A 16,423-nucleotide genomic window follows, 5' to 3' on the forward strand; every position below is an offset into this window, starting at 1 on the left:
CTCTGTTTCTAAATTCAAATTTTAGGTATTTAAATGCTTTTTCCAGCACTATGTTCAATGCCAGACACAGGTCACTGAATTATGAATGTATATAGATTAACTTTAGGGATTTTCCAGCATATGAAAATAAACACACTGTCTGACTGTAATGTACTCCCCAGCTTCATTTCTATACACAATGAAATTGCATACTTTGAGGATAAATATATAAGTATCTTACTAGAATACAGGTGTATAGATAATATAAAGGATTGCCATAAACCTTAAATTTACTGGTTTTAACAAGAAATAAATGTAAGTATGATGTGGAACATGAAAGAGCAACTAAAACTACACCTCAGTCTCTAGGTAAAAGGCTTTTCCCCCTGCATTGGAAGAATAATATTTTTCTGTTTTGCAAGATAGTAGATACAATTAAGGCTGACTTATATTTCAAACACTCCAAATGCACATCTTCTTGCTGGAACCTGCCTATCTCATCTAATCATTGAACTAAGAACCATGCTGACAATTCCTCAAGTCAGAAGATTTACTCACACCATTCTTAATTGTTTAACAATCGTGAAGCTGAGAGCTTCAAAATACTTGGTTGTGGCACAGTAGTGTCATTGTTTCCTCTGTCCAAAGAAAATATGCGATTTTGGTCAGTTTGGTTCAGCTTACTTTACTTGAAATTTCAAATTACTTGCTATTTAGTGAAACTCTCCTTGCTGATATGCTTTAACACTGGTTCTCTAGAAGCCTTTAGCAGCCTCTATAAATTTGTAGCAACAGAAATATTTCCTTCAAATCCAGGCTCTGGGAGATAAGAATACAAAAAATAAATAGATAAGACTCTAACTGAAACAGTGTCAGAATGCCCAAACTGCTTTTATGATAAACACCTAAAGCAGCAGTGAGAAAAGCTGTGAAATTTAGGAGTACAAGATTTAGAAGCAACTAAGTAAAGAAGGGACACTGTAAGGGCTGAGGTACACTCTGAGGATGAAAGTGCTGAAGTGTGACAGGTAAAGATAGATTTTGAGATGCTTTAGCATACTGGACATTGCATCAGACCTGACACCTGTGTGTGAGCCGTCATTGTACATGTTTTATTCCTTAAAATAACTTGCACATACGAGCCAGTCACTCTTGAACTTTTCAGTGTGTCTCTTGAAAGGTTATTGCTGAAGGTGAAGAACAAATGCTGACAGAATTATTAGCTTATTCCATGAACTAAACAGACCAAGTTAGGTTTGTTAGGATGTTTTGTTGTTGTTGTTGTTTTTGTTTTTGTTTTTTTTTTTTCAAATGGCATAATAAAAGCTTCTTCCTTCACTAAGGTATTTGAAGTTATTTCATGTTTGGAGTATTTAGAGGGAAATAGAATAAGGTCCACCTGTACATGCAGATGGGCACATACATGGGATGGGTGAATAGATTCATAGTTTGAGTCTTGATTTTGTACAATTAAATGTATGCACACTTAAAAAAGATATTATTGTTTTGATATGAGAAAGGATACCTGAAAATGTTGACAAGAAGTTAAATCTTAACCAAAAGCATCCAGACACATTGTCATAAGTCAGAGGAGAACTGTAAGGAATGTTAGGATGAGTGGAGGCATAGTGCAATACATTAGGAACACTGAAATGTTTCACAGTAACCATGACTTGAACTGCATTGGCATTTTTATGATGTACTGAAGTAGAGTGTGAGTTTAACTTTCCATCAATTCAGCATGCAGACAAACTTTTTGCAAGTATAACCTGACACAAGATCAGAGTTGGTTCTAGTTGTAGGTAAAGGATTCAGCTGATCTTTAGGGAATATAGAGCATTTAACCAGATATGCCAATGCTGACTGTGTTGAGCACACCAGAGACATGGAAAACTACCAGTCCTGCTGCAGTGACCTTGTGGAGAATGACTTGTAATGTAAAGACCTGCTGCCAGAATCTGCAGAACTTACTTTTTTCCTTCCCCTACTCCACTTTCTCTAACATGATTCAGGGCTGTTAAAAATCTCTACCTTTTCTGTCCCAGTGCTAATCCTTCCACTGGCAGGAGGCTCAGGCCCTGCCCACTGATGGAGGAATACTCAGTTTTGATACGAGAAGAACAGTTCTGGTTAGGATACAAAAAAGTGCCAAGAAGTTATGTTACAAAGGAGGAATCTTATTTTGGAACATTCCTAGAGTTCTATTTCTGTTATCAATCTGATAAATTCCAGATGGAAGGAAAGGCAGAAATAAACTAATCATTCATCATTTAATAATGATTATATCTCCACATTGTAATCATACTCAAAGTACTGTGTTGTATTTAATTTAAATTCATCAAATGTGACAACTTGGAAACACTGAGAACAAATTTGAGAGTTGTGGTTTTGATACCAAGATGATGTGTTCTGAAATTAATCATTTACATTGAATTGGGTAAATTGTGATAAAAACTAGATTTTAAAAGAAAACCAAAACTTATCTTCACCACTGAAGCAGATTTCAGACAAATACTGATTTCTTCTTTTGAAATGTGTTTATTTTTATTCTAAAATATTAAAATATTGAATTACTTCTTACCATTGACTGCATGCAAGGAAAAAATACTTTCATTTGTAAAACTTCATGTTTTATTGGTAAATATTTAAAAATGAAAGCTTCAAGGCTGATTTTTATTCAGTGTATTTATTGCAGAGCAGTAAACTGGATGCCAAACTCAGTAGTTTCTGATTCTGTACACACATACACATATCGGTTTACAGGAAGTCATAAAATAGAATAATAATTTGATAGGTTGTCTGCTCCAAGTTGCCATTTTGCAGAAAGTAACATCCTTTCAGAGAATATAATATTACTTTCCCTTCAGAAGAGCTGTGGAGCAAACATAATTTTTTTACCAGCTTTAGTAACTTATTAAAGGATCTAGAATTAATATCTGTACAAGAATAGCTACTTTAAAATAAACATAACATTGAAAGAAATTTAAATAAAAATGTTGTCAAAAGCAAGGGACCTGAGCAGTCAGATGACAGAAGGCAATCTTGTTTGGGACGCCTTTCCTAAAAGTGAGTGAAAAAGACTTTTTTCTAATTTTACTCCGCCTGAAAATTGTATATTATGAGACACTTTTGAAGGAACTCTGGCTAATCAATTAGTATATAAGCCTAGAAAACCACCCTAGATGCTACTCAAACTTCACTAAATTGACAGCAAATTAAACTTTGTGACCTTGAGAGAAAAACTGTTCATTTGGAGTTAAATTTAGAAGGAGAAAAAAAAGTGAAAACAAATCAGTAAATAATTTCTTTCATGATGCAGAAAAATGATAAGCCTATATACACGTAATATTTAAAATTCTGAAATAAATTAGTCAAATATGTAAATAAAGTTTAAAATATCAAATGTCCTTAAGTGGAACACTTCCCTGTTTAGTCTTATATTTGGTTGCTTTTCTCATCAGACAAAGAATTTTAAATTGAATTCTTCAACAACATAGTTCTAAATGCATAGAAGAAATGAACATTAAATATATGAACAAACTATGATGAAGTAATGCAGGATTGAAAGAAAGACTGAGAGAATGGAGCAGACTACTAAAAAGCATTTAAGAGTTTTTCAGTTCATTGCTTCTTGGACCAAATCTCTTTGGACACTTCCAATTTTCTTCTCTAGCAAATAAACTGTTGCCCTTAGCCCATGTCGAAAATTCTCTCTCTGAAGTGATTATATTGAACTAAATAATTATTTATAAAATGTTTTTCTGTATTATATGCACTAAGTTTTTGTCATTGTTTTAAATACTGTTACATTTATCAGAATGTTGCATTTATTTCAATTGTTATAAATGCTACATGTCAAAATTACTAATCCATGTTTCTTATTTCAGTGGTGTGACAATATTTTAAAGATATGTATGATAAAATTCCAATTCTTCATATTTTTCTTTCCTTTCTTTTCAGCTGTATCTTGTGGCATTCCTGAGTCCCCTGGGAATGGTTCAGTTATAGGTAATGAATTCACTTTGGGCAGTAGATTGATATATGAATGCAATGAGGGCTTCAAGCTAGAATCTAGTCAACAAGCAACAACAGTGTGTCAAGAAGATGGATTATGGAGCAACAAAGGGAGGCCGCCTGTTTGCAAATGTAAGTGGGCATGTATTTCTCAATAATATTTTCCCAGAACTTTCTCAGGAAATTCTTCACTGCTGATGTTTAGGTTTTACATATACATATGGCCTGAAGTGGCCATTCAGGAATACATTATCATGTATCATGTAGTAAAGTAGAAGAGGCCCATAAATTTGTTTAATTAAAAAATCTTTGTTTTATCTTTTTCAAAACATCTGAATTTAAATCTCCTGTATATTTTCTTGTTATGAATAGTATCCCCTTCACCATGGTAGGTTACAATCACCCATTGTAATTTCCTTTCTAATATAGCTTCTAAAATAATAAAAGCAAAAATTGTTTCTTAAAATATTAGTGTAGATAATTAAGCTGGATAAGAGTCCTTCAGTCTTCATTTCTGGCTCCTGTCAGGAGAAAGCCAATGTAGTGCAGACTCTACATGGTATAGCCTCTCATTTGCTTTGGGCAGCCACTGCTTCTCTCTGTCCTGCGTCAAAGAAACAATAACCTGAGCCTGACTTCAACATGACTTGAAATTCTCATTAGGACACAATCTCAAATTTAATAATTGCTATAATGCTATGTGTAAACATTTGAGAGTTAATTTAGAATCTTGATCTAATCAGCAGCATATGTATGTGCCTTCCAGATTCTGAATTTGATAAGCACTTTGATTTTTCGAACAAGTAAAATTCAACTCATTTTAAAAAAAAATAGTAAAATGAGGCACACACAAAAATTGTGAAGTTATACATGATTGTGAATGAGTTTTCATTTATTTGAATCAATTCATAGCAAACAATTGTTTGCAAAATATTTTTGAAAGTTGAGAGAATTTCTAGGCATCCTTGGCAGATGGTCATTTAACCTAATCTTGAACAACCACCTGAATACTCTTTCAGTAATTTACTTTCCCCCTTGCAGTTTTTTCTAGTACTTATGTAATCTGAAGCTGTTTTTCTGTAGTGTAAGGGCCTGGTTTCATTTTGTGTCCACAGTGGACAAATAGAAGTTACTTAATCCTTTTTTCCTTCTTACTGTGTTTGGAAACTGTTATGTTTTCAGTGTAGTGGGTTATCCTTGGTGAGCTTTTGTACCTCACCCAGCTGTTCACTCCCTTTCCTTTTTCAACCAGATGGGAAAAAGTAGGATGAAAATTCTCGTGGATCAAGATAAGGACAGAGAGAGGATTCAACTTGGAAAAAGTTAATTTAATATATTGACAATTAAAATAAGGTAAAATAAACTTCAGAAAATAAAAGTTTAAAAAATCAAAACAGTGCTTTCCTGCCTCTATTCCCAGGGTCACCTTCATTCTGTTGTTTTTTTTTTCCTTACTCCAGCCAGTGCTAAGGGATAAGGAATGGGAGTTGTGGTCAGCGAATTACAGGCTTCTCTCTGCTTCTCCTTCCTCCTTGCACTTTTCCTCTGTTCCTGCATATGTCTTCTTCATGAGCTATTGAACTTCAAGATAAAACTTGCTCTAGTGTGGCTCCTCCATCAGCGACAGATTCTTCAAGAAATAATATTCATCTGCTCCAGTGTGGGCTGCAGTATGGATATCTGCTCTGGCATGGTCCTCTCCGTTGGGCTGCAGCAAAACACCAGCTCTGGTGTCTGGAACTCCTCCCCCTTACGTGACCTTGGTGTTCCCTCTGCTGTTTCTCACTTTTTGTTCCTGCCCTCTCTGCCTGTGCAGAGTTTTGCCCTTTCCTAAGCACAGTTTCCCAGAGGTGCTGCCATCAGGGCTGCAGAGCTCAGCTGTGTTCTGCAGTGGGTCCTTTGGAACTGACTGTGCTCACCAGCCTCTCCTCATAAAGGCCACCCTAGAGCTCTTCGCTCACCTCTGCCAGCACCTTGACTCCTGAATCCAGTGCACTCAGCCACCTTTTCTGTAGTGATAACTATCTTATTGTGATTCATTCTCACTCTTCCTTCCTACTTTTAGGACCAGTGATTCTCATTATTGTCCTCTGGACAATCTCCAATTGATCTTCACCTTTCTTGAAGGGCACCGCCTAAAACTATACACAGCAATTCCACAGAGTACATAAAGAGGATTATTCAAAACCAGCTGTGATCACACAGACATGATCTGAATTCAGAGCCATGTACAGAGGGAAGGTAGTGCTCCAGTGAATTGAAGTGAGTTCATTCTCAGAAAAAAACTGACAATGTACAAAGCACATATTGAATGATTAATCAGCAAAAATGTCAACAGATTTCTTTTCCAAGGGAAGAGGCCAGATAAACTATCTGGGGATTAGATACACTAAATTAATAACACTATATCTACAGTGAACAAAACAAAACAAAACAAAAGCTTGTATTATTAAATTGGTCAAACTTAACCAAACAATGACTACCCTTTAAAACAAAGCTTAATTATTAACATTTAGCACCCCTTTCAACATAAAAATTTTTGTTTAATATTTATAAGAAACTAACAAAGTACTTTAGTATCTTCATCTTCTCTTTTGCTTTTCTAAAAATTTTTTTTTTGAAAAAGAATCCAATTACTTCTAAATCTAGGCATGCTAGACTAAAGTGCTAGTGATGTACATGACAATTTAAAATCAATATTTTCATAATGGATTGCTATTCAGAGGCAGGCATGCCTTACCCAAGATTTCTTGCAAAATACAGAAGGTCTTAGACAATATACATAACAACCTGGTTTTTTTCAGTATTGCTGCTGTAAAAATAGATGTAATTAGTCTCCAGAAACAGAATCTCTAACTTGATGGTAAACAAACACATAACAGAAAGGTAAATGGTAAATAAATAAGTCTGGTTTTATTCCCATGTCTATTAAAATAAAGGTTGAAATCAGGGCAGTTTCTTTTACAAAGCACCTTTGATAATATCATGCCTGAGGCAGATGTTTTAAATGCCTTTCTTTTCATTACAAATATTTACATCAGATTTGAAGCATGAAAAATGTAATTCGTGATGGTCATAGAGCAAGACATAGATGGATCATGGATATTAGGCAATTGAATTTAATTATGGAAAATACAAAGCAACAGATATCTGCTAAGAAAGTTTGACTGAATGACAAATATCTTGCTTCAGTTATTCTGCATAGAGATCCCCAGAACACGATTAAGCGAGATTTCTCTTCTGCTCTTCCATACCATCATAGAATCAGAGAATAGTTTGGGTTGGAAAGAACAATAAAGATCATCTAGTTCCGACCTCCCTTCCAGGGACAGGAATATCTTCCACTAGACCAAATTGCTTACATTTGGCCTCATCTAAGCTGGCTTTGAACACTTCCAAGAATGGGAAGTTCCCAGCTTCTCTAGGAAACCTGTTCCAGTGCCTCACCACCCTCATAGTGAAGAATTTCTAATCTAAACTCACTCTCTTTAAATTTGAAACCATTACTCCTTTTCCTATCACTACATGCCCTTGTGAAAAGTCTTTCTCTAGCTCTCTTGTAGCCCTTTTTAGGCACTGCAAGGCTGCTCTAAGGTCTCCAAGAAGCCTACTTTTCTCCAGGCTGAATGATACCAACTCCCTCAGCCTGTCATCATCAGAGGCACTCCAGCCCATTGATCATCTTTATGGCCTTCTCTGGATTCACTCCAACAAGTCCGCATCCTTCTTCTGTTGGGGGCCCTAGAGCTGGCCACTGTATTCCATGTGGGGGTCTCATGAAAGCAGCATAAAGGGGTAAAATCACTTCTCTCAACCCACTGGTCACACTTCTTTCAATGCAGCCCAGAATATGGTTGGCCTTCTGCACTGCAGGTGCATATTGCTGGCTCATGTCAAGCTTCTCATCAACCAACACCCTAAGTCCTTCTCCTCAGGGCTGCTCTCAATTTATTCGGAGCCCAGCCTGTACTCATGTTTCAGATTGCCCTGACCCTTGGGCAGGACCTTGCACTTGGCCTTGTTGAACTTCATAAGGTTCACCTTTATCCATTGATTTGTCTACTTGTCAAATACATGTCTCTCTGGCCTTCACTCTCACTGCTTTCCTTTTCATAAAAATATGTGGATGCATAACCCAGGATATTGAATTTATGGTTCATTCTTCTAACATTTTAATTGGCTGAGATAATCCCTATAATGGCATAAATTTATTTCTCTTTTTCACTATTTCTTTAATACATTTATTCAAGGATTTAAATCAGGTCCTTGACTGGTTTATGCTAATTAGTCTAACATCAAATATTTTAAGGAACAGCTAATAGCACTTTTCCATAATCTTCATATTGCAGATTTCACTGTAGATGGTTTTTTTGAAGGTATGGTGTGCTGAGCTGCACCAGTGATGGTTCAGATATCTTTTTTTTTCTAGGAACTAATTGAAAAATAATTATAAATTTTATAAGTTTATAAATTAGCCTTTTTCATAATTTTCAATATGTTTGGAAAATATTTTGTTTTAGAACCAAGAATCATAAGTAGTTCTGGAATAGAACATTAGTTGTAGTATAAATGCAAAACCAAATTTGCTAAGATAAACAGGCAAAAATTCAACATCAAATCATCGTAGATATTGTGCTGGTGGTTTTTATTTGCTAAGACATTTGGAACATCATACCCATTTTCTTTAACAAATTCTAAGGTCAGTAAATACTTTTTGAAGTATTTTGTCAACATTTGATATGTAACATGAAGTATTTATTCAATGAACTGTAGTATAACAGTTCATACATTTAACAATTTTTAATTAGTCCAGATACATTAGACTAATAACATAGGCGTGATATAGCTGACTGTATTGACAGATTGATGCTGAATACCTCATGATCCTCCTGTTTACCTGTTTTGAGGCTTTGAAGCCTTTTCCATTTGAATATATCGACCAACACACGCAGTTTAATTTTTTTCCTTTCTATCAGAATACTGAGACTATCAGCTTGCTCAAGTGATCCTATTTTGTTCTTAGGTCTTCGTTCATAGATTCTGTGATGTATAGGATTACTTGGTTTCCTACTCTTTTCTAATTTTACTAATACTTGTTAATTTAAACCACACTAGTATCTCAGATATAATGCATGACTTCACCTTAATGTTGCTCTTATTTTTAAGCTAATAGTGAAGTTATTCAAAAGTGTATATTTGAAAAATGTAGGTCACATTACTGCCTTAGGTTCACCAAGTGCCCTTTCCTCTTTTTCTCTGGTGGTTAACTACCAGCTGAAGAATGGCAATCAAATATGTGCCCCTTGAGAATAACAATAGCAAGTATTGCTAAGTAGCAAGTGCTTGTAATTGAGATACTTTTTCCATCATGAACATTGTACTTTTTTTTCTTTGAAAAACATAATTGCACTAAGAATCACAATATTCAAGATACTCTTGAAGAGCAACCTTCAGATGTTTTTCAACACATCCCAGAAAAAGCTTTTCCATTAAGATTTGTTTTTCACTTTTGGTATTTAGAGCAGTAAAGGAGTAAAATTTTTCACTGAAGTGAGACTGGTAGGTCTGTAGCTTCCAAGGTCCTCCTTGCCTTTCTTGAAAATTGGGACAATGTTCTCTAGCTTCCAGTCAGCTGGGACCTCTCCAGATTCCCAAGACAGCTCAAAAATCATCAAGAGGTTTTGCAATGACATCACCAAGCACTTTAGGGATTCTTGGATGAATCCTATCAGGCCCCATAGATCTGTAGGGATCCAGCTGGAGCAGCAGATCCCACACAGTTTCAGGGTTGACTGAGTTTATCATTCTTGTAGTCATGGTCCTCCAGTTCAGGGTGCTGAGACCCGCTTGGTGCATCATCTGTGTTGAAGTAAAGGCAAAGAATGCATTCAGCACCTCTGCCTTGTGCATGTCCCTGTTTGTGAGGTGACCAACCTCATCCTGCAACAGGAAAATGTCATTTCTACACTGACTTTTGCTATTAATATATTTGAAAGAACTCTTTTTATTGTCCACCATGATTTTGGCCAGCTTCAACTCCATCTGAGCTTTGACTGGATGAGTTTTCTCCCTACAGTGCCAACCAGCATCTCTGTATTCTTCCATGATACCTTACTTCCACAGGGCATACACCTTCCTTTTTTCCATTATTTCCAGGAGAAGATTCCTGGTCAACCAAGCTAGCCTTTTGCCTCATCTGCTTGATTTACAACGTTTGAGAATTGCCTGCTCCTCTGCCCTTGGGATGTAATGCTTAAAAAGTGACCAGTACTTTATGACTCCCACACCTGCAAAAATGCTTTCCATGGGGATTTTACCTACTAGTTCTCTGAGAAGTTTGAAGTCTGCTCTCCTCATTCCAGGACTGAGGTTTTGCTGGCACTTTTCCTCCTGTCAACAGAAATTTTAAACTCAGCAGTTTTACGGTCACTGCGGCCAAGGCAGCCACCAGTCTTTGCTTATGAGATCCTCCCTGTTTGTCAAGGAGGGTCTTTTTGACCTAGCTCCCTTAGGCCCTGTTCCATAAAGTTGTCATCCAGATTTTTTAGGAATCGTCTGTGTCGTAGCAACTTGGTTCTCCCAAGTAATTTCTGGCAAGTTGATGTCCCCCATAAAGACAAGAGCAGTTGACTTGGAAGAGTCCCTTAGTCGGTCAAAGAACAATTTGTTGGCATAATCTTCCTAGCTGTAGGTCTACAGTAGGCTCCCACAATGACATTCATTATTTATTTGTCTCTTGATTGTTATCCAGAAACTCTCAACTGAGCCATTGCCAGCTGAGAACTCCATATATTCTACCCCTTCTATTACATCTGTGCCACCCCCTCACCCGCTGTTGCCTTTTCTGCCCTCCCTATCCCTCCTAAAGAGCCTGCAACCAACCAAGAGTGCACTCCAGTCACAGGACTCATCCCACCGGGTTTAATTTTTGCCAATTATATCAGACAGGGACTGTGGCAAAGTTTCCAGCTCATTTTGTTTTACTTATGCTGTGTGAATGTGTAGAAACATTTTAAGTGTCATACTTTGTAGCCGGAACCTTGTGAAGCAGCTTGAGGGATTAGTGGTTTTTTTCCTCAACTTTTGGCACACCATACCATTGCTCATCACTTGCAAGCCTAGTACTTTCCCATTCCTCCTTCCAAATTACTGTCAAGTTCTGTCAGTAAGCTCCACTAGCTCTTGTGCTAGAGCTCTTTTTCCCCTCTGAGAAAGGTGCATCCTATTAGGTGTCAGTAGACCAGGGGTTAAGTAGATCAACAAACCCCAAATTTTTCCACGTACACCAGCTTCAAAGCCACATGTTGACCTGACAGATCTGCCTATTTGGGCTTTATAACAACTCTTTTTTATGGTAATTATATGTCATTATGAATTCCCTGCTTTTGAGTCTATTCAGAATTATCAATATATGGAGATTTTCATGTCATTAAATAATCATGATTTCAAATTATAATTATGTTTTCTGACCTGTATTTTATGTAAATCAATATTATTCACACATTTTTGTATAAAAATGCCTGGAGAAGTAAGAGAACATCTTCTCATCTGCAAGAAGTTGATAATCCATTAGAGAGTTTCATCTATTTAAATGAAAATTTAAATAGTGCCCAGACCATAATTTCCAAGAGACTGACCATAAGAGGCAAATTTATGCACTCATTCACAAACCATGTGCACAAAATCAAGCATCTGTTAATAGTCAGTTTTTTGTTTCTTGAAGGATGAGGAATTTAATAAATCAAAGTTAGTCCCTGTAAAATTAAAATTTTTCATGCAGCAGGTTTAGTTGATTACATCAACACAGCCTAGAAATATATTCTGTATTGAAGAACATCTTGAATTGGAAATTGTACATTTATGCTTTGAAATCCGATAGTTGTTTGTAAAGTGTGCTTGCAAATCTAAGTATATCTATAGATAAAGAATAAATTGCATGCTGACCTCAGTATGTAGAGGTAACATCTATGCAGCTTATTTGCATATTCTGAAATAGCTGAGCCTGACTTAAAATGTCCTTTGGTTAAGTCTAAAATTTCTGCGATTGGACTAAATAAAAAACTTGCTTTCATATTTGAAAGAACCAGTAAAACTATTGCTTGGAAGGGAGTGATAAAAATGTTAAAGTTGATAGGCATTAAGTTCCTATTTAGAATATGTTTTGTTTTCTGAAAGACTTATATGATTTTCACTACCAGATGTTATGTAGAGTGCTTCAACATGCATATTTTATTTAACAAAAAGTACAGAAAAATGTTTCTTGGTTGATAGTTCATGATCTTTCCATAGCTATGAAGCATGGTTTAGTATCAATACCAAAATAAATTTAATTAGGAGTTATGAAGTCCTCTATTAACCTGGGATGCCATTCTTCAGCAGTCAAAATACTGTTTTAAAGACCAAAGTGAAGACCTATTAAGTTTCAAAGTGATTGTACACTGGCAAGCCTTCCTGAGATATACAAAAAAAAAAAATCTAAGAAAATATTCTACAATTTCAACTCAATATAACATTATAATCTGTCATTTGGAAGTTCTTCAAATTATTTCTCCTTTATAAATACTTATACATTTTCATAGATGTGGTCTTCAGTTCTGATTTTTCTGGGTGCCAAAATTTACCATGGGTAAGATAACTCTTGGAAAAGGCAGATGTATAATTATAGCATTAACATCTAATTTTTTTACAGGAATTTTGATTCTATCACTTTCCCTTTAGTTCAGTGATTGTCTGAACTAGTCTTTTCCATCACACATTCATACTTGTGATAAAGGCTCTTTGTACCTTTCAGGCAGTGTCAAGTCTACAGAATATGTAATTGTTTATTTATGTACATATTTTGCCAGCTTGTTAGTCTTTTTCCTGGTGGAATGGTATGAATTTATGGTAGCAGAAATGAGAACCAGACTCTTCTTTTTATTTCTTCATTTGAGATTTTTACATATTTCCTCCTAGTTCTTTTGTCTTCCACTGAAAAACATATAAAGAAACTACATTTCTGCTATTTCTTGTTGTTGTTGTTTGGTTGATTTTCCTTGGAAAGTATAGCTCTTTTCAACTGTTTCTGAGGTAGTAGTTTTTTCTAAAGTATTCCCTTAGTGAATCTCAGTGACATAAACAGTCAGTAATTCACCCAGACTTTCTATAAGTAGGGAAATTCTGAATAACATGATAAGAGATAAGAAATAGAACTATTTTAAATAGTCATAACTATTTTCATAATACTAGTTTAGAGTCATAGGTACATTAAGATAGAATTCATGTCAATATCATAAATATTGTAAGCATTCTGTGGACTTGAATTGCAAAGCATGAAATTGAAACTGAAAAAAGAACATGAACTATTGTCAGTAAATGCATTCTCCTATGAAACATGAAATACTAAAAACAACAGAATTGAAAAAAATGCTAAAAATCTTCTTAAGTATCATGGGTTTTTTTAAGTCTTGTAAACTGGAATGAAATGATTTCCCTGTATATTCACAATATACGATTTTATAGTAATTAGCATTTCAATGTCTGCTAGCAGCTTTTATGGCAACCTGTTTTAAGAACTTCAAGTTTTGCAAACATTACATAGCAATATTTGCTCTCCCTTTTACATCCACCGTAGTCTGTGATGTGTTTTGTCTGAAATCATTGAATAAATCTCATTACAAAATATAACTGTATGCCATTGTTCCACTACATCCACTAAGTGAAAATATACTACAAACTCCGGTTCAATTCGCAATAATCACTGTATGAGAATTATTTTTCTTAGAATTTTTATTTCCAAAATGACTATGTTATTCTATGTCTTAGATTGTGAAACATCTGCCAGTAAGGCAAGACATACACCCATAAAGAAATTTAAGGGCAGAATGCTAAAATGTGCATGTCCTTTCTTCACAGCTGTAACCTGCCCCAGCATAGAGACTCTTCTATCAGAGCATGTTGTCTGGAGACTGATTTCTGGGTCACTGAATGAGTATGGAGCTCAGGTCATGCTCAGCTGCAGTCCTGGATATTATTTATTGGGTCGTAGACTCATACAGTGCAGGACTAATGGAACCTGGAGCATAGGCAATGAAAGGCCAACTTGTAAGGGTAAGGAACATACTTGTTTACAGAATATCGTATGCTTTTTAATACATATGTTTTCTTTTATAAAAATAGCGTTTAATAAACTATTTTACTCGCACGTTCCAATAAGTAAGTGTGAAATTTTCATTAACTTGAAATTAATTTATTCCAACTCCTTAGGTGTTGAATACAATATGTTTAATACAAGAGCCCATGAAGTAGCAACAAGAAATCAATCTGTATTTATTCTACTAGGTGGTGCATAAGTATGAATAAAATACTAGGAGAGGATGCTATTACTTTCAAAGATTCCAGATTAGAGTTAGGTTAGAAGATGATATTGTTTTGACTTCTTGGGTGAAAGATTAAAACGGTACAGTTGGAGAAACATTCATATCAGTTTTTATAGTGTCTTCATACAAAAATGCCATAAATTACATCACCCCTGATTTTGGATGTTTAAAGTTTTAGAGAACCTTAGCAATCTCAGTGGAATCATACAGATTGCAAGGGTTACAGTGCCAAAGTCTTAATAAATTTCTCCAAAACATAACTTTTTCATTTAAAATATGTTATTTTTTAAATTCTGTTAACTGCAATTCTGTCCCTTTCTTCTTGTGCACACAGACTAAAAAATGTAGTTTTGATATGTTGCCTAATATGCAGCTACTGTTCAGCTGCTGACAAGTCTTTGAAAAGATAGCTCTTGCCTACCCTCTACAATTATAGATATTTTATGTGAGTAGAAAATGGGGTGATCCACATTAGATGCACTTAACTGAAAGAAAAGTATTTGCTAGAGAAACACATGGAGTTGCTGATTGAAGAAATATTAGTTAATTTATTAGAAAGGTACATTATTTTTCCCTCTGCTAGAAGACTGATTAGGATTTAATTATAGCAAGCTTCATGTCCCGAGAGATATTCAGTAATATTTCTATTGAAGATGGATCATTAAGATCCAGAAACACACTGCACAGTATTTTTGTGGAGTCTACAGTTTACTTTCTCTGTATCACTCAAATGCTAAGGATAAATTACACATATACATTCTAGCTGTTTATTTTTTTGAAGCAGTAGGAAAGCTAATTGAAACACTAATGATAAAGAGTTTAGATTATATTTATCAATGTCTAATTGTCCGTGGTATCTCTAAAGGAATTGCAAAACTTCAAATTAGAGGTCATTCTGGATTAAGAGAAATTTAATTAGGAAGGTTTTTTTTAAAAATATGCTAAACAGATGCCTAAAAATCATGATATAGTTAATTATTCATGTAGTATATGTATTTTTAACTGTAGTCCCTGTAATTCAAGCCAATAAAGCATTTGTAGTATGTTTAGATGAGTTTATTCTATTAAGTCAAACTCTTCAAAGAGAGTTTGATTTTTTTTTAACATAAATGTAATTAATATTCAGCATTAAAATTAGAAATTATAATGTTACCCTAATCCACAAATTACATTAATGTAACTTGATCATAGTCAAAACGAGTCTTACTCATCTCTGGGCACATTATGTTCATAAGAAACTATGATCATATATTTTCTGATTATGACTGAGTTAGTCAACTGCATGGTAGATGGTACTTGACTTTATCCAAATTCTAACCAATTCCATTTTGTTTTCTATAGCGAACATTTTAAAATATATGAGTGGGGCCTTGGGATTTTAAACAGGAAATTTAGTTGTGATCAAGATGTTATCAAAAGTAAACACATGATTTTTACTAGCAAAAAGACAGCTGAAGCTCTTGAAGACATTGGTCTGCATCTTAAATTGCAATATCATTGATATGCTTTTCTAGAAACAAAAGAAATGACAGAATGGTTTTAATTAAATTAGAGTTTGATACATTCTTGAAAGACAATTTTTCATGTGGTGTGCAATAGCTGTGGGTTGCAGCTGATGTCACAAAAAGTTTCTGTGGTAATTGGCCAAATATAGTCTTTAGCAAAACAGGATGATTTATTGTTTTAGCGAGCAAATTATCATATATGCTATATGCTTATGAATAGTGGTGGGAAATAAGAAAAAAGAGAGTTTATAACAATTCAGAATACTAAATGTTAAAATGATTTATAGTACCTTTAAACTGACACAACACTTAAAATAGCTAGGGAAAGTGTATTTGAAGAGTAGCCATGGATATGTACAAATGGAATATAGCCACAACCTTCTCAGGAATTAATGTAATTCCCTTGTTTCAGAACTAGAAATATGGATTGGCTTCTGTCAAGATATGCAGGTATCGCAAAGAAGTTTTAGATTTAGAACTTATGTTGCCAAATCAAGCATAATTCTAAGCCCTTTCTATGGAATACAACTCTTGTATTTATTCCTATTACATTTACTTTTTAAGAAA

At 34.9% G+C, this 16,423-nt stretch overlaps 1 protein-coding gene across 1 annotated transcript in view; it reads left to right on the plus strand.

Moving 5' to 3' along the window:
* The window catches only part of CSMD1 (CUB and Sushi multiple domains 1), a 1,082,532-nt gene that overhangs the window by 1,007,130 nt on the left and 58,979 nt on the right, over positions 1-16,423 (plus strand). The window contains exons 50-51 of the mRNA XM_066179810.1: positions 3,940-4,125; positions 13,888-14,082. Coding sequence (XP_066035907.1) covers positions 3,940-4,125; positions 13,888-14,082 — 381 coding nt within the window. The remainder of the gene's footprint in view (positions 1-3,939; positions 4,126-13,887; positions 14,083-16,423) is intronic.

The sequence above is a fragment of the Chamaea fasciata genome, unplaced genomic scaffold (genome assembly GCF_029207755.1).
Source record: "Chamaea fasciata isolate MVZ Bird 193981 ecotype frontalis unplaced genomic scaffold, bChaFas1.0.hap1 SCAF_3, whole genome shotgun sequence".
Taxonomy (NCBI): Eukaryota; Metazoa; Chordata; class Aves; order Passeriformes; family Sylviidae; genus Chamaea; species Chamaea fasciata.